We start from the raw sequence: 24,220 nt of genomic DNA, 5'->3' as shown, positions 1-24,220 counted from the left end.
ACTTGATTGTTCTGACACAGGTGGTGTCTCTGCTACACCTGGATAATATACCAAAAGACTACAGGGAAGATCCATCCCCAGGCTACCCCCTTGTCTGTGTGTCTGTAAGTATAACTACCCTCTTGTTTGTGTGTCTGTAAGTATAACTACCCCCTTGTCTGTGTGTCTGTAAGTATAACTACCCCCTTGTCTGTGTGTCTGTAAGTATAACTACCCCCTTGTCTGTGTGTCTGTAAGTATAACTACCCCCTTGTCTGTGTGTCTGTAAGTATAACTACCCCCTTGTCTGTGTGTCTGTAAGTATAACTACCCTCTTGTTTGTGTGTCTGTAAGTACAAGTCTCCCCTGTTTCTACTCTATCAAAAGTTCTTCAACAGGACAGTTTGCAAAATTGGATGATGGTGTCCTTTTGCATGCTCAATATTGTTGTTACAAGATTTGTTGTATGTGAAATCAAGTGTTATTTTTAAACTTGTACAAATAGAAATTCCTTTAGGTACATTACTAGCCTTTTTCAAGGATGTTTTCCTGTTAATATGCTGTTTGATAATAAGTTGTCCTATTTTAGTGATTAGTATGATGGCAATAGAAAAAAAATGTTATCTTTATGACGCATTTTCAAATGTATCATAATCAAAAGGAAAATGAAATTTCTTTACTTCCAGCCATGTTTAGACCCGAAATCCTTATTAATCCACATCCATTACTTTTTTCCAAATTCACACTTTGCGATGTTGATAACAACATTTACTTGTTTTGTTTGCAGCCATGTGATGTACAGTATCCATCCTACAGTATTACTCGCTCTTTGTGTGAACAATCAGGAATTAACCAATCATCTGTTTCCTATCATTGGGAGGTTGCCATGCCAACTCATGACCATAGCATTAGACCTCCCTTTGTCATGGTAACAGACAACACTCCCTTTACAAGTGTTGACTCCAAGGTTCTTGACAGTATCTACTTCCGTCCATCATTTCGTGTTCGTTGTATCATTCAGCCTTTACATTCTAACGGAAATCCCGGTATTCCCTCCAAGAGTCATGAAGTCAGCATCGGCCATGACAGTGGTATCTGTAATTCTCCTGTTTTCAGGGGAACACCAAACAGTTACAGTGCACAATCATTCCTTGCCAGTTTGAATTATGTTGGACCTGGTGATGATAGTCATCCCAACACTGTCCATGTTTCCATCAAAGTCCCACATCAGGATGGCCATCTTCCACTTATATCCACTTACCCTATACACAACCTCCGCTATCTGCTCGCGGAGCCTGTGTACAGACAGCAGCATCTGTGTTCCAACCTTATAAGTCCCAGTGAGCGTTCAGGGATTGTAGACTCAGGATTTCTGGACAGTGCATCGCCAGATCAGTTGTCGTACCATTTTCCTCATCAGTTTGATCCTCGTTTTAGAGAGAATAAGACTTTAACTCTGTATCGCCATCTGAACATGAAGTCTTGCATGTGGAAATTTGATGCGTGGTATCACATGACTGATTTAGTGGATGTTTGTGGTGGAAAAGTGACATCTGATTTTCAGGTATTATTTTCGTATCCATCTGAAACGAAGTTTCTGTGCTTTGCATGAATCGCTTTCTCCATTTGCCTTTCTGTCTGTCCAGACATGTTTTGTCTAAAACTGTTCTTTGAATTTTTCTGAAAAAGTTTGTAGAAAAAAAGTTTGTAGAAATATTGTTTCTTATATACAGGTACATGTATTAATTCCATTTTCACCAGGCAAAGAATATAATCTATGATCTGCTTCTCTTGAGAAATTAGTTTTAATCTTTTGCTTGCAAAGATGTGCATACTTTTTGAATATTCAATCTTAAGAAAGTCATGAGTACCGGTATTTTAAGATTTTGGGTTTGTAGATTTTGTCAGTAGAAAACTTCTTTGGCCATTATTTAACTTCTTATGACAATCAAATTGTCACCATACTTAACCAAGGTCAAATGGAAAATACAAGGTCAAAATTATAACATTTTTGTCCAGTTCATAGCTTATGTGGGTAAACATGGAGTGTTGTGACCCTTAACCATTTTTGAAAGGGTGAAGGTCACATGAACTTGAAAGGGCTTATATAAGCATTGCACCTGCTGCCCAATCCTATTTATGTACAGTCCCTGAAACGTTCTTCTTTCCCACTTGAACGGTGAACGAACGCAGAGTGAACGCAATTTAGTGAACGGTGAGCGAACGCAGAGTGCAAAGTAAACGGTGAACGAACGCTGAGCGCACACTGAACGCAAAACGATCTATTTACTCGGAATGTTTCGGATTTTTCCCTGGGATTTTACTTATTTCATAATCAAGTACTAAAATACATATGTGCATGTATATTTCATCAATTAATAAAAAATTAAATAAACCGGAATCATGATACAGCATATTTTACAGTTCTAGATATATTCAATGTAATATATTTTTGTACAAGTATACATGTATATATTTCATGAAATTATCGCAAATTGTACATTAATACACGCAACAGTCATACACAAACAAAAGCAAATTTCGTATGTACATTGTGTATACCATTACATGTACAGATACATTTAATGCATGGGTATAATATATATAAATGAATGTGAAAAAGAAAACACTATAGTCTACATGTGTAGTGACATCCAGAATTTACAGGTGTTCATGTATGGCTTCAAACTTTACGAGCTCGATACCTGTAATTAACAAACACCCCTGAAAGGAGTCAAGATAGATGCAGTAAACAGACAATACAGACAGTATACCCTGTGTCAACACATCAACACTCCTAACAGTATTAAATATTCCTACTTACATTTTGTGTCATTCAATTGTCGCAGCTAAATCGACCCGAGGAAATAATCCTAGAATTTATGCACATGTAAGTACAAAACTTACTATTTTTATTATTAATGTGACAAGGACAAATGTTACAAAAGTTTCAAATTTGGCAAGAGTAGTAAGTATCAGTTCATTGACAATGTCTTTCATAAATATAGGCGTAAAATAGCTACATCAGTTTGACATTCTGACACGTACATACGGTACAATATACATTATGTAGCATCGTTTGTTTGTTTTTATTTTTCAAAGTAAGGGGCGGTGACTTGTTTAAAACTCATGTCAAGCAATGCAAAATAATTATAATAATTTGTGCTTTTGCCCAAACTTGTAAATGCTAAATCGTCAACACAGGGGAAGAGGTTTTCAATACCTGAAACTGCCTTATTTTTTGTACTTGGGTTAAATTCATAACAACAAACTCTTATATTCATCTCTCATTTAGATTTTTTTTTAACAAAAGCTCAAATGAACCTTTCGGCATTCACAGTGGATAATCCTGACATTTTGTATTTCAAAATTAAATTTCTGATATAGTAAGAAAGTCTCCTTCCACTCTTACGCACACGTTCAATTTTCATTTTCGCCTTGCTATCAAGATTGGTCCTTTCACTTTGGTGTTCCGAATGACAATGGAAAGAATGAACGAACGATGAGCGCACGCTGAACGCTTTGTGAACGGTGAACGAATGGTGAGCGCACGCTGAACGCAAAACTGAACGGTGAACGCACGCTGAGCGAACAGTGAGCGAACGGAAAAATGGTAAAGTAGAACGTTTCAGGGACTGTATGTATCATATATATACTGTATGTGTGTGTGTGTGTGTGTGTGTGTGTGTATATATATATATATATATATATATATATATATATATAATACTGTTCAAATCAACTAGCAGCATTACTTTTTTAGTCTGGGCCTTAATTACACAATGTGTGGATTATGAAAGTTACATGACATATTGCTAATGTCAATCAGTAAGGATCAAGGTGTAAGATTGTATTTCAAATGCCCCCAATTTTTGGTTTAGCTAAAGGGTTATCAGTGCTGTATGAAAAGATATAATCAAACACATCAGGAATATTTATTCAAGAACATGGTGATAATTGTACATATCTAGAATTTGGTTCAAATTTATTAACCTTAAACATCTAAATTGTCTGGCCTTGGATAGATAGCATAAATATGATAATGTATAGTATTATTTTTATGTTGGAACAATGTTGCTTTACCAGGTTAAAGATGCTGGGAGGACCTACCTCACTGTGACTGTCCCCCTCTATGTGTATTACGTATATGCCACGGCCCCTATAGGCTGGGGTTCCCTCCAGCACCACACTCAGATGGAATTCTCCTTCTACTACGACACTATTCTCTGGGACTCAGGACTGGAAACCAAGGGCACCCTCTCAGGAGACCTGCAAGTCCTGAAAATTCTAGTGGGAAGAGATGGCAAACTTATTGTTGATTTCAAGTCTCGTGCAAGATTCAGGGGTATGATTTATAGAATAAAGAAAAACTGTATTTGAAAAACAAAGCAAAGTTATGTTTGCAAAATGCACATGAATTTGTATTTAATCTATAGCAATACCAAGATGGGTTGTTTTATTTTTTAGGGTTATATGTATTACAACACCACACCTTGCCCAATGTTGTGAGTAGAGTTATTCCCCCTAAAGGGATTCCCCTCCATATGGACCTGACTCTGGTATGGGGTCAGCAAACCTTTGACAGTCCACAGCAATTGTGGAGGGCTACCAGTGATTTCAGCTTTAAGGTTAGTTTTACTGCAGCGGTTATCTGCTGACAACATCCTATTTACAGAATGCAGACTGAACTATAGTGCATGTATTCTTTGTATGACAGGATTACACTGGCACCTATGAACTGGAGCTCATCCCCTGCACCGTCCGTCCTAACCAGAAATATACCTTTAACCAGTCCCCAATACCCTGCACAGCCAAGGCGCCTCAAAGGTACAATTTTAATTGTGTGTAAATGATCAGTTGTTAAAATTTGTTGGGATCACTTTTATCTCAACCCTCTGAAGATTGTTTTGTGGATATGAGTGTTGTAAACAAATCTCTTTCTGAGACAAGTTCCAAGTAGTGAAGATTTTACAACTTTTTTGTAAACTTTTGTTCATTACCTTGAATGAGAGTAGTGTGTTCTTATTGTTGACAGAAAGGGGTATACATATATGAGTGCCCACAATGTACATGTACGATGATCTAAAATCTAGTAGTTGTACTGTTTTTCTCTTTTAGATAAGTGATTTGATAAATCAATATTGGTTCCTTTCAATTTATTCAAGGACAAAAGAATCAAAATTTAAATTCAAAACTTTGGTATCTTGAACATTGATGTTTCGAATACTATGGCTATGTCAAAGTGAGTTTGTATCCCAACTACATTTTCTTTATGAATTTTAACCTCAATATTTCGAACTCTCTGATATCTCTTAGTTGTTTCTTTGCCCCAATGCTGCCCCAAAGACTTCAAGATGATATTCTAAAGTGGTCAATTTTACCCAGTGTTTGAGGTTAGTGGTAAGCAAATGACCATGGCTGTCCTTTTATTTCAGGTTTGAGGTGCCCATAGCCTTCCAGCAGTCAAACCATCCCGTTCCTCTTGTGTACTCTCTAGACACATCATTTCAATTAACAAGCAATCAAAAGGTGTTCGGAATGGACATTCATGATAAAGAACTGAAAGAGGAGTTGGAATATGATGGAGTCTTTGATTTAGGTATGGCAAGAGTTAGAAATGCAGGAGTACTTAAAGAATGGTCTGTAAATATTTTGCTAGCCTTGCAATTTGGCTGTTGCATCAAAATTTTCTTTTGTAAATTTAGGTCAGACAGTTTTTGGTCGTGTGTCATGGAACCCTGAACAAGATCTCAAGTCGGCATACAAACTGTCAATTCAGAAAGTCTACCTCTGCACAGGTACATACATCTACCGAGCGGTATATAGGCTATTAACAAAGTGTCCTCTGAAACATCCTGTAGCTTGAAACAATTAGAAATATCAAAATGCATAAATCAGAGACAAACAGCTTATAATTTATATGCCATTTTTTAGGAAAGAATGGTTTTGTTCCAAAATACGATCCTGAGGGAAAAATTTTGGGGGAAGGAAAACAATTTGGATGTGTTCAACCAAGTTCTAACATTCAGTTTAGGTTTCTTATTCTGGTGAGTAAAGATATATCTAAAGTAGCATTTCAATTTCACTGAAAACAATGTTTCTGAATTACTCCGTTTGTGTTTTGCTGTATTGACAGGATAGAGGAGATCAGGATGCAATCCAGAGGGAATTCCATGGGATACCGTTTAATGCTAGGTTTGCCAGTGACCGTGTTAAACACAGGACTCTACAGGAATTTCCAGGAGTGGATGGATTCTCGTTTAGTGTAGACCCTCTGTACAAGGTATACAAGCATGTTTGTCGTCATCTTGCATGTGAAGCCATGAAATGTATGTAAATTTTTACTGGAGTAAGATTTGCACTCTGTTTTTGCTATTTAAAGGTAACATCTGGAAACCAGTGGTACCTGCAGGTAATATACCATATCACAACTTCCAACAGAGATGGCAGTTTACATCATGTAAAACGCTCAGTAGATCTACAGAGGAGAAAGAGAGACACAAGTTCTGTAGATGATATAGTAAAATTCATGGAGAAAAGTGGGAGAAAGAATGGGACAAATATTTGTCGTGTGCCTCTTATATCTCATCAAGCCGACCAATCAGAGGTCATCCCATCAAACAGTTCACCAACCGCAGTGCCTGTTGTTATCCCAGTGTTAATTGTGCTTTTGTGTGTTATTGCTGCTATTGTGATATTTTTTGTGTACCGTAGAAAGAGGAGGAAAAGACGCAATAATTCTAGTCAAGATAACAAACCGTGTACCATTGACAGTGCAGCTCAAAATCCCATATGCCAAAGACAGATTAAGCGAAACTCATTATCGCTCTCCAGGATTAACGTGAATGTCAAAGAAGTCAGAGGCAGCAGTGTTTCACAGAGTGAGAACGATAGGACAGCCAGCGTGAAACTCCTAGCTTCAAACGTTACTACTCGGGGCAGAGGGCAGAGACTTGCTGGTACTGAAGTGTAACTTAGTGTGTGTAATCATTTGACTGTTTCAGTACTTTGATGTTTCATTATGGACATAATGTGTCCCCCTAAAATGTCTTTTACGAATTCTCCTGATTTCAAACGGGAAGGTAGAAATAGTATTTTGAATGAATTACAAAAATTCAATGAATTGGCAGAAGTTTATTATAAGAATCTCCATCCTCAAACCCAAAGCACAACAACTGTTTGTAACAAAACTTTATTTGTACTGCAAGATCATTCAAGTTGATCACATTTTTTTTTAGTATAGCCTTACATGCATTTCTTATGCATGTGATTTGTATATGTACACAAAATGTGATAAATACTGAAAGAAATACTCATTTGAGCGACACTGACTTTGTAAATGGTGTGAACGTTGAATATCTAGGATATGGATCATGATGAGTACAAGTTCATATGTGCAATATTTTGATAACATTATTGTTAATGGTATAAACATGACTTGTTTATTTATGTGAAATAAAATTTCCAATTTTGTTAACATCTTTCATTGAATTGGTTGGTTGTACATATATTGTTTAAGGTATTCCACCCCTAATGATATCGGCAATTTTCGTGTAACCTCGTGTAACTTCGTATTTCGGGGAACCCCCGTCAGATGCCCGTATGATAAGGATAAGGAAAAAAATGGCGGCCTCCATGTACGGTCGTGACAGTAAGGGTAGATTTACAAAATCGCTGCCACCCTCAAAGAGGAGTCGGAAAAAGCATTAGCAACTATGGGCCCAGTAGTGGAAGACCTTGGTGTTTGCCCACTTCCTGATGCGTCTCCATCAATCAGGTTCATAGAAATACATAAAACCATATCAAATTATTTATTTATTTTCTTTGATTTGTTTACTGTTTTATTTTTGTAATGATTGAAACATAACGTTAAATTACAGACAAGTATTTTCTACTGTGTGCGATGAAGTGACTAAAGATCATGCTGCAGACCAAAACAAAGGTTACTCAACAGGTGCTGATGATGATGAATGGGAAAATTTGCCTAATGAAGGGTGATTTTTTTTTAATGCTAAACATGTTTAACTAGTGTGTAATGTTAAAAAGTGCCATAAAATTTACTGTAATCAAAGCTTTTTTTAATTTGTTTCAAATTATCTTCGCAGCAATTTTCCACCACTAAAGCACCCTTCTTATCTGCATAAAATGAAGAGCTTGACAAGGAGGAAGGCATCCAAATTGTCTAATAGCACAAAAAGAGCATTGCAGTTTCCATGCAAAGCAAGATCAGGCATGACCGTTGCTGTGGATACGGCATGGCAGAAACGAGGCTTTGATAGTCTTACTTGTGAGTATAGCGACTTATATGATCTGAAACACGACTATAAATTTATACTGCTTAAATATATGTGTTAGCATAATTTCTTTAATTATTTTATCAGCTCATACATTCTTCATGAGTAGATCTGAATATGGTAAGAAAGTTGTTAAGTCTGTTGTAAATCATAGAACCTGTGGGGTTTGTAAATGGTGACAAAGAAATAGACCAGGACTACCTGTAAGAAAACATAGGTGCGTGCGCAACCATGTAGGTAGCGCCAAACTCATGGAGAGCACTGGTGGATTGATTGGTGTCAAAGAACTCGCAGCCCAGGGAACACCTATAGAGTGTATAGAAGGGGATGGTGACAACACTCTTATAGCTCGTATTAAGAAAGACCTCAACATCTCTTTAAAGAAGAAGTTTGATAAGAACCATATTCTGAAAAATATTGGGAAAAGTTTATATACACTGCATGCAGAAAAAGGTATAAAACTCAGTAAGACTGTAATTTTACATATACAGAAGTGCCTCAAATATATCTTTGCCAAAAATGCTGGAGATAAGGAGAAATTACAAGAAAACTTGAAAGCCCTTATTCCTCATCAGTTTGGAGACCACTCATTATGTAAAGGTAGATTTTGTGGCTTCAAACGTAATCAGAGTGAAACCTATGTTCACAGAAGTCTTCCATATAAGGCTGCCTTGAAAGATAATGTGCTTCGTTCAAGACTAGAGAGTCTGTTCCAGCCAATTATTGCTAATGCTGAGCAATTTGCAGACCTTGGCTCAAGCCAGCAGTGTGAACATGCCAATAGAGAAGTGACTCTTAGGGCACCTAAATCTCTTCATTATGGTAATTCGGAATCGCTAGATTTCAGAGTACATGCCACTGCAGCTTTTATAAATGAAGGACGACATTACATCTCACAGGTTCATTCAGTTGTTTATTGGGTGTTAGTTTCTGAGTTGTCTTATGTTTGGGTTTGTTTACAGTTTGTTTATTTCGATTACAATGTTTTTTAATATAATTTTTTTTGATTTTATACTTTTAAATAGGTAAGTTTTACTTATTATCCTTTTTTTCTGTTATTATATAATGAATAAATATCAATAATTATGTGCAATATTTCAGCCCAAAAAAGTTTATTTCTAGTTTTTTAATGTCCAAGTTACATTCAATAGGTGAACACAACTGCTGGGCTATCTCCTGGTACACATACTGAGCAGTATGCCACAAAGATGGCAAAGAAGAGGAAGGCCATGCAAGAGAAGTCACAGCTGCCATCCACAAAGCGTAGGCGTATGATTCTAAAGCAAGAACGAGCTGTTGTTCAGAGCGCATCTGAAGTACTCGAAGGAATATCATACCAATCAGGTAAGTTCCCTAATACTGAATCTACTTTATTACCAGTAATATGATTTCAATATATTGAAAGATTTATTTATTTCCAATACCTTTATTTCCAATATTGTGAAAAGGTATCGGACATGATGCTGATACGGACATTGAAAGTTTACCAGAGGCTGTACCACGGGGCATTTTTAAACCCATTCATATGAGTGAGGGAAATACTGCATCCTTTGTAACATTTGACTTAGAAACTACTGACCTCAGTAAGATACATGTATGTTATAATTTCTGTATTACCTGTACAAACATATGCTACATTGTATTTCTATTTTTCAATAATTATTTGATTTTCTTTTTAATTAGTTCGTGGACGAGTTGTACCCCACATTACACAAATGGCGGCCCATGAACTACACTCTGGAGCATCCTTTTCTGTGTATGTGATTCCTAGTTTGCCAATATCTAGCTCTTCACAACAAGTCACTGGCATAGCTATGAATGGGTCCAACTGTATGACAGTCAATGGTAGACCTGTGGAGGCTTTAGATATACATGGAGCATTTGATGGTTTCATCAAATGGATAAAATCATTTCCAAATGAAGTATTGATTTCTCATAATGGCAGACGTTTTGACTTTCCTGTACTCCTGAAAACTGTTATGGATATTGGTAAAACTGGCGAGTTCTTTGACAATGTATGTGGGTTTATAGACTCGCTTGCAGTATTTAGGAAAATATATCCAGGTAGAAAAACATACAAACAAGAAGAATTAGTGAATTCACTTTTGAACACAAGTTATGATGCTCATAATGCAATTGGTGACGTCAGAGCTTTAGGAAAATTGATTGAGCATGTGGCGCTTTCAACACAAGAGCTTCTGCAGTACAGTTTCCCCCCACGTGCTGTCCAAAGTGCCTTTCTATTCAGGGAGGAAAAAGCAAAAAATCTACCTACACTGAATCCTCTAATTAGCCATGGAGTTATGAAGATGTGTACTGCAGAAAATGTTGCTGGTTCTGGCCTACAGCTTACCCATCTTAGAAAAAATTTTCAGCGTGATGGAGAAGATGGACTTAGAAGTACATTTATTGCGCCAAATTCCGAAGGACAACCACGAGTGACAAATGTAAAAAGAACCCTTGAAAGTGTTGTACCTAAATTGGTAGATTATTTTGTAAAGAATTAATTCTTTTCAATTATTACATGTGCTAGAATATACATGTATTTGCATTTACATGTATATCTGTCAACATATTTGATACGTTTTTTATTTCTTTTACCTCAGTGGCTCCTATACATATATTTGTACATAGATAAATGTTTTCCTTAGGTATATATTGATATGTACCTAATTCTGTGTTGATATTACAAGGATATGCTGATCTAATATTTGAAAATATGTAATGTTCAAAATGTACATAGTTGTCCTCGTAACCATGGTAACATACATTTAATAAGATGTGAGAAATGGGAATTTTTTTCTTTCTTGTTAACACTTCTGCATTTATCTGTGAATAATGTAATTGTTTTCAGAAGTTGTTTTTGTCCAAGAGAGCATTGAAAACTTTAAAACGATGAAAGTTGTGAAAATTTGACTTTTGAAATCATGTCATCGAGCTTTTAAATTCCTTGTTATTAAAAATATGAACGGTAAAAATATTTTAAACTTTGCTTTTTTAATTTTATACTCTTTGAAGATTTTTGCTGTAAAAGAATTATCATGGTGCCAAAATAAATATGATGCCAAAATTCATGTTTCCTTTGGCACGTGTGTGTCAATCTCATAATAATTGTCAAGTAAGATCTTATGTTTTAACCTGGTTAAATAATATTAAAGGTGATAGAAGAAAAATGTTGTTATTATTGTAATAATTGACAACAATGATGTTTTCCTGAATTATTTATTTTTGATGATCATTGAAGACAAAAAAATAATTGAGTTGGTTTTGATCATATCATGATATTTGGTGTTGAATTGGGGGTGGGTTACTTAAAATGTGCATAACTAAAGAAATAAACCGTAAAAATTGTTGAAAATTTGGGAATAAATGGCCAAAATGATACTCTTCAAGAAAATATTAGGCTTGGTTAATTTCTCAATATTGTCCATTAGGGGTGGAATACCTTAACATCCCACTCTTGAATTTTTCACTCATATGGAAACATCACCGTTGCCGGTGAAGGGTTGCAAAATTAAGGCCTATGCTCGGCGCTTAAGGCCTTTGAACTGGGAGGGATCTTTATCGTGCCACACCTGTTGTGACACGGGGCCTGAGTTTTTTAGGTCTCATCTGAAAGACCTCCCCACTTAGTCGACTCTTGCGACAAGTAGGGGGGTACTGAGGACCTAATCAGAGAAGTATGATGAAGTACTAAGAAAACAGACTGGCTTCATAACCTGTGACAGTGAAGTGCAGTGCTGTAGAGATGTGTCATGACTGATAGAATAATTGAACAGGTCCGTATTAAAACTGCACCTGTAGAATGTCATCACTAAATGAAATTTTCTTACAGTGGTACAGTACGGAGAACAAAAATTCATCATAAAACTGAGTCTATGATAAATATCATTATTGCTTGTGAATAAAGGAGAATTGCCCACACAAATTGATATTTTATTCTTAAATAAACAGACCATTAAATACGTGCAATGGTGAATAGGAGCATTAATTTCCGTTTATTACAGTGGGTCGATGTTTTGGGGTTTTTTTTAACAATAGTTACAGTCTCCCAACAAATAACATTCATGTCCCAAGAAGTTTGTGCAGTTGTACAAACCTAAAATTTTATATACTGTAGAATTAAATTATAGATGAGCCACTCTCGCAGATGTGTCATGAAAACGCAATAAAAAGGCAAGGTCCCTTCTGAAAGAAGAAAAGTTGCGAATGATCAATTGTTAGGGCCAGAAATGGCCGTTATCGTACAAAGTCCTTTCCCAAAAGGAATTTGCCAATGCCCTCATGAAAGGATAATGTTTATCATAGATATTGCTAATCAATACTACGGGACTGGCAGTAATGGAAAGACAACTCTAGTTTATTTCGAAGAGTTCCACGGTGTCAGATTTCGAACAAATTAGGAACTTCTTCCCAGTCTTGTCAAACGAAATTGTTCTAACTATTTCCCGAGATCCATCGTCGGAGTCGGACTCATTTTGGTCGGATTCAGACTCCTTTTGATCGGATTCTTTCTCTGTGCTTTCGAATTGCATCAATGTGCGTATGTACTCCCCGTCACTTGAAATCTGTATAATCGATCCGTCTTTCCTGCCATCGCACACGTACAAGTTTCCATGGTCGTCTAAAGCCATTCCTTGTACAGTCTCCGAAAAGTCTATTTCACGTTGAAACACGATATTTCCGTCTATCTCGTGACAGACAATGGTGTTTGTTTTGACATAATATACCCTCTTTCTATCGTGAGATAGTGCGAAAGAACCAGGGTCATTGTGTGGTCCGTCAAGCTGCCTCTCGACCTTCCCGGCGCTGTTTATAACAAAAATCCTCCTTCCATCGCTGCATATGAAATTTTCATTTAGAAAATGCACACATTCGAAGTAAAAGCCGGTTTCTATTACTCTGTTCAATTTAAACGTAGGATAAATGGAGAATTCTTGCAGCTCCGTTCCTGAACTAATAGCTAATTTTTCTTCCATGGGGTCCACACAGATGGCTCTGAGACCCCCGTCAAATTCGTACAGATTGGTGAATTCGGAGTTGCGGTTTACCTCGACTAGTCTGCACCGTTCATCGTCTATTGCAAAAATTCTACCAGATGACAGAACTACTCCAGCGAAGAATACGAATTCGCTATCTTCTTCTGGTTTTCTTGTGAACGTTGCCAGTTTTTTGGAAACAGTGACCGAGGAACGGTTTGTTATGTCCTCCAGACCAACGTCTATGTACCTCGTGAAGAGTTGTAACTGCTGACTGATGTCAGACGTTAGAACAGAATCCACAGCCTTTACTTGTACTTCTGCCACCGATTCTATATTTTCAAATTCCTGGACCTTAGGGTTGACAGCCAATATATGATCGACCTTCTGCTCTGAAAATTTCTGGATTTTCTGGAAGGACAATATAAGGAGCTGTTTCAGTTTCATGGTAGCTAGGAAAACCTGTCTCTTGCTTCCGACTTGTTCTGCCCTTTCAATGATCTGCAGTGTGTCGTTAAGTAAGTATAGGAATCCTGCTAGTTGTCTCTTGTTACGGTAAAGAGTCGTTCTGTCTGAAACTTCCAAGTATTTTTGTTCTTTCTCAAAATTCCTGTGCAGTGTGTCAATTGTTTCCCTGAACTTCAAAACGAAGGCCGAGACCTTCTCCTCTAGATCTCTAAATGTCCCCATGTTCTCTTTTTCATACACAATTCCAATGGCAGCATTTGTCTTCTTCCTGATATTATCCAGTAAAGTTTTCAAGACAGTCATATTTGCATCCTGAGCTTTGGCTTCAAATGCCTGATCAAGAGTCTGTACTCGGAAACAGTTCTTGTGGTTGGAGGACGTACAGAGGGTGCAGCAAGGCATTTCATGGTCACAGCAGTACACTTCCAACCACTTCTTCGGATGGACAGGGCAAGGCTCGTTAACCTCAATGCACCCAGACTCGAAAAACTCTTTCAAGGGCGTGACTTTGTGGGAGGCTTGCCCGGGGAGACGTTGATGCATGTACTTGTAACACCTCTCGCACAAGCTCTGTCGACATGCCCTACAATGGTGCTCTGCCTGATTTTCCTCGTTGACCAGTCGACACGGGTCGCAACTCTTCCGCGTTTTATTCCCATTTGTAGAACAAATTAAATTTTCAAGTAAGTTATTTATCGGGAACAACTGAACCAAATCCTGAAGAGAGAGATTTTTGGAGGGTGCGGAAAATTCATCAAAACACACTGGGCAATCCAATCTCAGATGTTCGGTGTAGTTGGTCCTCTCGATCAGACTTCTTATACACTTATCACAAAATGTGTGTTGACAAGGAAACAATCGCGGAATATTCAGTTCTTTGTGGCACAGAGAACACGGAAAAACATTCAGTTCTATGGCATCCATGTTGGAGAAGCTTTTATTTTTCTAGTATCAATAAGCCTGATTCACACACGAAAGTAAATGGACGCATGGAGTGTAGCAAATACCGTATTCATTCTTACAAGCGTTTAGAAAATTTCACAGTGTAGAAGTACGAAACGTGTAGAAGCATAGAAGTTTGTCTAACATAAATGTAAATATATTGTCATTTGTTTTTTTTAAAGTTCACATCTCTCCTTTAACCTGAATAAAATGTAAATAATGTTATTTAAAACGTTTGCATGAGACACTTGGGAACTATTTCAATGCCCAGGCTATGATAATTATGTAACCTACACGACTGATTTGTCGAGCAAATATTATATATAATATACGCATTTGCAGTATTTATAAAATCAGCAAATCATATTTGAGGCCACAATTTCAAAGATCACACGATCAGCTGTTTAGAGTTTATGTCTGGAGAATGTTCGTGAGGGCTGTAATGTCTCAAAAGCACTGGGTAACCATGGAAACAGGCAACTCGTTTAAGGACATCTACGTCATTGTAACGTTTCAATCACGCTTAGAGTGCACATCTAAAAAATGTTCATTATTTCGTAACACCAGGGCCGTAAGTAGGGTTCTAAATCAGGGGAGGCAGGGGATTGGGGGCCGCCGATTGACTTTACGACTGAAAATGACACTTTTTAAATCCCAATTTATCATGTTTGTGTTTCATTTGTACTATGTAAAGAATCGTAATATGGTGTCAAAGACAAAGGTGCTTGTCTTCATTTTAAACATATATCCTATAATATAACATTTATATAATTTTATTTTCTTTTTTGCCAAAAAATCAGACGAGGCAGTTGCCTCGTCTGCCTCATCGGCAGTTACGGCCCTGAACACAATGCAAGTGTTTATATACATTCAAATTAAAATACATTGGCGAAGACACTTTCGAGGTAATACATGTACTAGAATATTCATTTTAATTAAAATATCACTTGTCGCGTGATTGACATCATAACTGCATGATCAACATAGATATATCCCTCGACAGCTTTTTAAAACTAGATTGAATTGAACACTGATGTTAACGGCGTACTAACAACTCAACTTTATGACTTAGCTTCTCATCGTCAGCATCCAATATTCACGTAGCAATCGTCAATGATCACCTGCATATGGTGATTTATATCTTTCAGCTTTTTCGATACGTACATGTAAGATCCTGTTATGCGCTTGATCGGTTGTTAAATCGAGACAGGCTACTGACAAATAAGTTGATGTTACAGGGGTTTCAACAGCATAATCTTAAGTTACTAGTAGCTGCAGAACTGTAGCTCTCCGAGACAATATTGGGACAGGTCATCCCAATATTTTCTCAGAGAACTACAGTTCTGCAGTTAGTTTAATGTCAGGATTTTGCAAATTCTATGGTCCTTATAAAAATCTAATTTATCAATACAATCTATCATTGGGTCAAATGCTGTCTGACGTGTTTCATACCAATTGTCAGGTCGTTCTTTACACCCTTATTTTGACTCCGGATTACTCCGTTTACCTTATCAAGATATATGGCTCACAACGGGTGTGACCGGTCGACAGGGGATGCTTACTACTCCTAGGCACCTGACCCCTCTCTGTATCTCCAGGGGTTCGTGTTTGCCCTATTCTTAATTTTGTATTCTTTGTAAGATTTATGAGATTGATCACTGTTCGTTATCTTCACCTTTCCATTTTTATACAATGAAAGCAAGATGCATTTGTGAAACGCTAATGCCCCCGCATGGTCATACTTCATGGTCAGGTCAAACAGTTCGGTCTGAAAAGGCCCCGGCACTAACCGTTTAAAAGTTATGGCCATGGACAAAGTTTTTCAAAAGTAGGTCAAACCGCAAGGTCATGAGGTCAAATATTTTACTACCTAAAGGAAGGTCTTGTTAAAAGGAATACCATATGAAATATGAAAGCTCTATCACCTATTTGCAAGGGTTAAAGTTTTTCAAAAGTAGGCCAAATCCCAAGGTAAAGGTCAAAAGGTAAACAAAAATATTTCAAAAGAAAGGTATTGTTACGAGGAATACGTATACGCAGTATGAAAGCCCTGTCACCATACATTAAAAAGTTATGGCCAAGGTTTTAAAAAAATTGCGGACAGACAAAATGACAGACGAACAGACCATTAACAACATATCCCTGAATCTCTGATAACAGGGCATTAAAAATTTAGTGAGGGATGTCGCGCTTATTTGTGTGAAACTGAAAATGACGAGTAGGGAGATTTATGGAACAAGGGCGCTTACAGGGAATACACGGTAAATGATAGAATATGCTGTACGCTAGATTAACCACAGTAAGTAACCAAAGGGGATATATAGCCAACACACTTCCACAATCTATACATTCTCTCCGGGATTATTGACATGTAAGTGAACGACTGCCAGGTTAATGAACGAACATTCCGGTCAATAAATTCACGTTTCTTTATTTACTATATACAAAATGCAACTCTGCGATACAGTGCAATCTAAGGTAGCCATCACCTCATTGATGAAGCTTTCTGATATATATTTATATGTATATAACGTGATGTTTTCAGTAGAGGGAGAAAAAGAGGGATGGCAAATCATAAAACGTACATTATCCTCATTATAATTTCTGACCAAAGGAAAAAAAAGTGTACGTGTATTTTGCCCCGCTCTGTGTAACGTGTCCATGATCATGCACCTTGTAAAATACATTGTATTGTACATGTATTTATGTAAATTGTCATGTATAAAGGGACAGCTGCAATAAAAATAAAAACAATCGGAGAAAGCTACGTTATTGCAGCTAATAAAGAGAGAGAGGGAGGTCAAGTTGTGTGCGTCCCTGTGTACTAACATGTCCTGTAGATTGACGGGCGTCGCTCCGGGGAGTCTGACACATGAAACACTGATCGCGATCAATGTGGTCATCGAGGCTGACCCAAATAAATAAGCGTTTGTTGTTGTATACCACGACTGCCTTTATATCCCTAGTAAAGCAGCGGGGCGTAAAGACAGAAGTATACATCACACGTTAAGAATAAGCAAATGAATTGCCTAGCTTGCTATATTCTCGTGTATAAGTACTGCAGTTTTCGCACTTGCAAACCACTCGGTTATTGATGTGTCGATATATCCATAAATGTCGATGAAATGTTTCACCATTGCAAGGAGCATCCCCTCGCAACATGACTTTATGCACGATACTTTGTAGCATTCCTACAAGTACTAACTCTGGATATCTCAAAATTCCCTGTTGGTGACCTTGAACTGTCACACATTACCTTGAAAACCAACGAACATGCCGAAAAACGAAACGAGCAGTTATAATACCAAGTATCTCTTCTATCAATAATATATCTGAAGAAAAAAACACCATGACAATAACACGCTTTTTAATTGGTAGAACAGAGTAAGTAGAGCATATTAAGAAAAAATACAAACATTAAGTCTCGGGATCAAAGGTCAAGAACATTTACAAAGGCGTACATAGTCAAAACAGAAATATTGTTAACCATATCTACTGTAGCACGAAGGGCATTATTCAAGATATTTCAGGTTTGTTGTTCTATCCAAGAAGAGGCGACTCGTTAGTATGTGCGCCATGTTAATAACACTAGACAACATTTAATAATCCAATCTGTGACACCGATGGCGTGAAAGCCGGTTATATACAAATATACAAAAGAATGAAAGACCTGCAGAAAGAAGGCTGTCCATTATAATCCCTACATATTAATATTTAACAATAAATAAATACATGTACTTATGTATTAAGTGACATAAACCCGATCATAACTATCATGAAATGTTTACAAGTTTTAAATTCCCAAGCATGATCAGCATTCGCATTCGGGTAGACAGAACTTAAGTGTACTGACAGAACTCACGTGTACAGACATAACTCAAGTGTACAGACAGAACTCACGTGTACAGACAGAACTCACATGTACAGACAGAACTCACGTGTACAGACAGAACTCACATGTACAGACAGAACTCACGTGTACAGACAGAACTCACATGTACAGACAGAACTCACGTGTACTGACAGAACTCACGTGTACAGACAGAACTCACGTGTACTGACAGAACTCACGTGTACTGACAGAACTCAAGTATACACGAACAGCTGTGGGAGGAATAACAAATGTCGTGTCCTTCGTACGACATTTATCAATATTCACACTGAATCTTCATAGCTCTGTATAGCAATCTGATTATGTTTGATCCGCTCCAATAACCTGATGCCGCTAATACACCAGATATTGGATCTGCTCCAATATTTTAATGTCAATAATTCATTATTTTGTATTAGCGATATCAGAATATCGGAGCGGATCAAACATACGGTTTTAACCATAGTGTGCTGTACAGTAAACTGTATAGGCGGATCAAACATACGGTTTTAACCATAGTGTGCTGTACAGTAAACTGTATAGAATGAAGTGATTTCCATTTATTTGTAATTGTTGAAAAGCAGTTCTCAATCTCTTCTGTCTTTGGAGGAATGACGGCTTTCAAATTGCATTGATGGTGTTTTGGCTTCAATAACAGTTAGTTAGATATTCATAAGGGTATGCTGCAAACATTCAGAAACAATATTACGCATTACACTAATGAATGCGCGATATCGAAAAAAGTTATAGGCAACGTTTTCATAAACTATGGAAAACTTCTACACATTCAATCACAGTTTTCTAAAAAAAATATCTGACACGTGTTCGAAACTGACTTTTTTTAAAAAGGGGATGTAACTATTTTAGACAAAAGATCAAAAATGTTTCAGCGATTTATCCAATTGGTGCTAGGCCTAAGTTTATAAAAAAAGAAATATTCAACTACTGGTCATAATTCAAAGTATATTCCTATATTACCCTTCCTATTCTAATAAAGTGAACCGTAGATTCTAGCTCTATTCAGCATTGTTCTCAATCTCCTCTTCATTTTCATCAGCAATACATAATTCAAATATTTGCACACAGAAGTCGACAAAATAACTTTGAGAAGGCAGACGAATTACACAGAATTTTTGTCGTTCAATGTCGAACCTAATGATCTCAGGACGGGGGCCTGGTTCGAGAAACGTTCTGACCGTTTGCCCGTTGTTAGAGATTTGTACAATCTTGCCTTCTATTCTCTCACAAACGTACGCATTTCCGTATTGGTCTACGTCTAGCCCCCTATAATCCTTGTGGGAATAACCCGTAATCAGATTCTCTCTGTAAAAAACCGTCTTCCCTCCATCATACAGGCAAGACATCGTGGTTTTCCTACTGAAGTAAATACGTTGACCGTTTTTTGAAAGAGCAATGTCGAAACTGCTGCTGTCCGGTCCAGACAGGTACCGTAGAGGCTTTCCCTCCTCATTAAGAATCGCTATGCTATAATCTTTGTTGGACAGCCTGCAGTAGAATTTCCCCGAGGAGTAGCGAATAGCTGAGCAGTCAACGATGGTGTTAATATCTCGGATTCGTTGCACGTTCTTTCCTTGGATAGTGAATTCTATGATTTTATTGTTGTCTGTAGTTACAAACAGCCGTTTTTCGTCGTCGTCCAGACACATCCCACGAAATGAAAAGGGGTCCGTTTCCTCCAATTCAAAAAGGACGGAAACTTCTCCATCGTGGAGCCCTTGTAGACCATTACCAACCAAGAGTAAAACGGTGCCATCTAACAAAAGAGCGCCATCTCTGAATCTAAATATTTCCGGACTGTAATTAGCTATTTGTATCGCTTTTAGTTTCAATGGGTCCACGACAGCCTCTGATGTCAAGTCATCAAATTCCAAACTTTCCTCAAATGATGTCAACTCGTCTTCTAATTCGGAAACAGCAGTTAAGTCCGTCTTGCTTTCGTTCATATGTGCAATATATTCAATTTCCCTCAACTTCTCTACGTCACAATTCAACTGACAGTCAAATTCATATTGTTTTCCATATTGCTCTTCCAGACGTTCGAACTGTCTACGGATTTGTAGCTTAACTCTGGATGACGTGATGAACATTTGTCTTCGGGTTCCACGCATTGCAACGATGGTAAGCAACTTCTCCGCTCCCGTGAGTGTGTTCAGGAACGCTTCTAAATGCTTCTTGGCAGATGCAAGGCGTTTAGATTCATTTATCTGTATTTCTTGCAGTTGATTGTTGAAAACATTCTGGATTTCTCGAAGCTTCTTCTTCATTTGTTCTGCAGTTGACATGACCGTGTTACGAAAGTCGGCATGTTTCATTTCATAACCCTCCATTTCCTCATTCAAAGGTGCCAGGCAAGAATCTGCCTTTTCTTTGATATCGAGAAGTTTGGACAGGACATCTTTCGGCACGATGTCTGTACCCTTCGTCTCAGCAATCTTATCTACAGGGATGAACTCAGAACAAGCTCGATGTTCTGATGCCACACACACTCTACAGCAGAGGAGCTGGTGCGGGACACAGTATTCTTGCAGGATTTCGCTGGGATGCAGAACACAGTCGTTGTTAACATCCAGGTTTACTTCAGCTTCCCCAAACTTGGAAACACTGTGTTCCTTGTATCCCTCGATGCGTTGATGCATATATGAATAACACACCTCGCAGAGGTTCTCTCTGCAACTCAGGCATTGGTACCTCGCTTCCTTATCTTCCATAGCTCTTGAACAAGGAGTACATTTGCCGTCGCCATTTTTAGCATTCATCAGCGATTCCAGTAAAAGATTACGTGGCAGTGATCGTACCCAGTCATTTGCAGATACATTTGAATTTGGCGCCAAACTTTCACTCCCACAGACAGGACATTCGATTGAACATCGTAAATCCGGCTGCTTGCCATCATTTTTTTGCACTACACACGCTTCAACACATTTTTCACAAAATGTGTGAAAACACGGCAAAATTTTGGGATAAGAATACTTGTTACTACAAACTGAGCATGAGAAACCTCGCTCGATTTTCCCACTCAGCTCCATCACGAATATAACGCACCTACACGGTTCACGATCGTAAGTGTAGTGACCGCACGGAAACACTGTTGAATCTCAACCAACCGCAACAACAGCTAAAAGGCAAGAGTTATTTCTCTTGCTATATTAATAAATCATTCACAGGTTGGGTTTTTTAAATTCTAGGGTTACAATGATAATTTTTCAACGTTCAGTGTCACGTGCAATGGTTATATTTATTTTACAGATGATAGCAAAATGTAAAAGAGAAGAGAGAAAAAAATCCACATTCAAGAACAATCCCATTGGTCTAAAATTTTGTAAAATCAATCATCAAATGAATTGATATCTTCAAATAATCAAAAATATCTTCAATTATTTTTAGTTTAATTTTGGTGCTCCATTAAGTGACGGATCACAGGAATCGGTGCGTTTGTCTGTATTACAGACAAAATTACCATTTACTGTGATAGGACCAAAACTTATCATATAGTGTTATGTGTAAAACATTCAAATAACATCTTTATGCAAGGTGAAGATAATTCTGTTGATGCTGAATTGAATCTGAATGGATATTAAAACGAAGCAGGTAGTTCTTTACCAAAATTGTAAATTTCATGATCCCAGGGGTAGGGATTTTGGTACCAAGGTGGGGGTCGAAATGGCCAGAGTGATTTATCATTGAAAGACGTCTTAATTTTGCTACATAAAGACTAAATGCACATTTAGGTAAAGCAGAAACGGACGTACCAAAATTGTGAATTTTGTAACCCCAGGTTTCTAACTTTATAGAACAGGTCCAAAATCGTCAAATATATATATATATATATATATATATATATATACAAAGCACTAAAATGACATATATATATATATATATATATATACACACTAAAATGACCAACGACACGAACAACGAGATTGTCAAATTTTCGGGACGACCCGTCCCTTCTTCAGGACAAAGGAAAAGAATTACATAATGTGGTTAATATTAACAGAGCATAATAACAAAAACTATATGTAGTTAGTTTTTGTTATTATGCTCTGTTGATATTGACCACATTATGTAATTCTTTTCCTTTGTCCTGAAGAAGGGACGGGTCGTCCCGAAAATTTGACAATCTCGTTGTTCGTGTCGTTGGTCATTTTAGTGCTTTGTATAATTTTTTGTATTTGACCTTGTATCCATGTTGTGAATCCGACACTTTGAGGTATCGGGTGTTGTTGGAACTTTAGTGCTTTTATATATATATATATATATATATATATATATATATAAGCACTGAAAAGGCCACGACATTGTTGGTTATTTAAAACTCAAATTTTCGACACAACCCAAAACAAAAATCACACACCACGAAAAAACGAGAAGTATCAATAATCTACATTGGTAACAAGAATGATACACTGTTGTACTGAATGAGAAAAATGGTTTCGTTGTAAGCGTATGTATATACATGTATATATTAAAAAGAACTATCTTGTTTTATACTGCTGCTAAATATTAGAATTTAGCTTAAATATGCAGAATAGGAAACTTAATATAGATTTCGTAGCCGCTGGGGCTTGTGATAGTATTGCCCATTCTAACAAAAATTATTTATTGCAGGGCTTGAAGAGATTGGGGCAAACGTTATTAGGGGTTTAATTCCAAGAGGAGGATTATTCAAAGTACATATAGCAAATAATCTGTCCATTCTATTCCACGGTAAAGCGTAATCTATGTAAATATTCTGTCGTTTCGAAAAAGAGCCGGTCCCTAAAATTTGACAATTCCAAATTGTCCAATTTTATTAAATATTCTGTGTCCGGTATAAAATATTTTTTAAAAAATTAAAATAAAAAACAAAACTTGGGATTCATTTTAACGCAAGCGCGTTCATTTCAAAATCTACAGGTGTTACATTTTAAAATGGTTTAAATGTAAAGCCTGAATATTTTTAAATGAAATGAAAACACTTGCGTTAAAGTTTAAAATTTGTGTTTTCTCCCCTTTTAATATATATTATTATATAGACATATCATTTAACGCAGTCTTATTAATAACGATGAAAGCGCTGCTAGTAGTTGTAATTAACTTTTTTGCGATAGCTGCAATAAAGTATGCGTAAACAAGCATGCGAAAGGAGAACGGTCTTCCTACTTTCTTCGTCAATGGAGTGTCATATACACGTACATGTATACTGTTTTCTTGAAATGTTATCCACATTTATAAACATGCATGGTTGAATTGAATTTTAAAACGTTGATTTTCCAAATATATTTTGCCCTTGAAATGGAAGCTAAAAGTTGATTGAAATCAGGAACTGCAGTTTTTCGCGGTGCTATTACCAGCTGATTGTACTGTTATCAACTCGATGGATTGGAACTGAACTAAAAATGTTCCCTTTGGTTTAATCTCTTATAGACCTCATACTTTTGTTCTGAATACATCTTACCAAATTTTAACAATAATTCATTACTACAATAAATGTAAAACTAAGTGGATTGAAAATCAACTTAGAAATTAGAATTTCAATTCTCTGTTTTCAAGGGAGTCTGCAATGAAAAATGTTCCCGCCGGTGTGGCGCTAGATCTATTCACTCGCTCCGAGTTAGCATCTGCCCACTGCACTGTGACGTCAAACGTTTTGACTGTAACGGATGCTGCATATTTCATTTCTTGCT

The 24,220-nt window shown here is 37.1% G+C and overlaps 4 protein-coding genes across 6 annotated transcripts in view; 2 read left to right on the top strand and 2 right to left on the bottom strand.

The window, feature by feature from the left end:
* Positions 1–7,452, top strand: part of LOC125669748 (extracellular matrix organizing protein FRAS1-like) — a 66,555-nt gene extending 59,103 nt beyond the window's left edge. Inside the window, exons 56-65 of one of the 2 annotated variants that reach the window (XM_048904481.2) lie at positions 21–104; positions 767–1,543; positions 4,066–4,324; positions 4,447–4,607; positions 4,697–4,806; positions 5,415–5,578; positions 5,685–5,777; positions 5,914–6,026; positions 6,116–6,262; positions 6,362–7,452. In XM_048904481.2, coding sequence (XP_048760438.2) covers positions 21–104; positions 767–1,543; positions 4,066–4,324; positions 4,447–4,607; positions 4,697–4,806; positions 5,415–5,578; positions 5,685–5,777; positions 5,914–6,026; positions 6,116–6,262; positions 6,362–6,952 — 2,499 coding nt within the window. In that variant the 3' untranslated portion in view covers positions 6,953–7,452. Of the gene's footprint in view, positions 1–20; positions 105–766; positions 1,544–3,428; positions 3,593–4,065; positions 4,325–4,446; positions 4,608–4,696; positions 4,807–5,414; positions 5,579–5,684; positions 5,778–5,913; positions 6,027–6,115; positions 6,263–6,361 lie in introns of those variants that run through there. The other variant, XR_008802320.1, reaches the window with a different exon arrangement.
* Positions 7,453–7,644: 192 nt separating this feature from the next.
* On the top strand, positions 7,645–11,446 carry LOC125682729 (uncharacterized). 2 transcript variants are annotated; one of them, XM_056162366.1, is made up of 6 exons: positions 7,645–7,756; positions 7,860–7,973; positions 8,085–8,266; positions 9,425–9,617; positions 9,722–9,802; positions 9,957–11,446. In XM_056162366.1, the coding sequence occupies exons 4-6, from the start codon at positions 9,482–9,484 to the stop codon at positions 10,778–10,780; spliced, it is 1,041 nt and encodes a 346-aa protein (XP_056018341.1). In that variant the 5' UTR covers positions 7,645–7,756; positions 7,860–7,973; positions 8,085–8,266; positions 9,425–9,481; the 3' UTR covers positions 10,781–11,446. The 2 variants fall into 2 exon arrangements, with proteins under 2 accessions (XP_056018341.1, XP_056018340.1); XM_056162365.1 differs by having other exon boundaries at positions 7,646–7,756; positions 9,722–9,856.
* Positions 11,447–12,628: 1,182 nt separating this feature from the next.
* On the bottom strand, positions 12,629–14,644 carry LOC125668917 (E3 ubiquitin-protein ligase TRIM36-like). The gene has a single exon (XM_048903356.2). It carries the CDS (start codon positions 14,642–14,644, stop codon positions 12,629–12,631), a length of 2,016 nt encoding a protein of 671 aa, XP_048759313.2.
* Positions 14,645–19,549: 4,905 nt separating this feature from the next.
* LOC125672034 (uncharacterized) lies at positions 19,550–21,262 on the bottom strand. Its single transcript, XM_048908092.2, has one exon. It carries the CDS (start codon positions 21,260–21,262, stop codon positions 19,550–19,552), a length of 1,713 nt encoding a protein of 570 aa, XP_048764049.2.
* Between the last annotated feature and the right edge of the window lie 2,958 nt (positions 21,263–24,220).

Source organism: Ostrea edulis, chromosome 4, assembly GCF_947568905.1.
Source record: "Ostrea edulis chromosome 4, xbOstEdul1.1, whole genome shotgun sequence".
Lineage (NCBI taxonomy): Eukaryota > Metazoa > Mollusca > Bivalvia > Ostreida > Ostreidae > Ostrea > Ostrea edulis.
The sequence above is the reverse complement of the archived record's forward strand: the minus strand, read 5'-3'. Positions and strand labels throughout refer to the sequence as shown.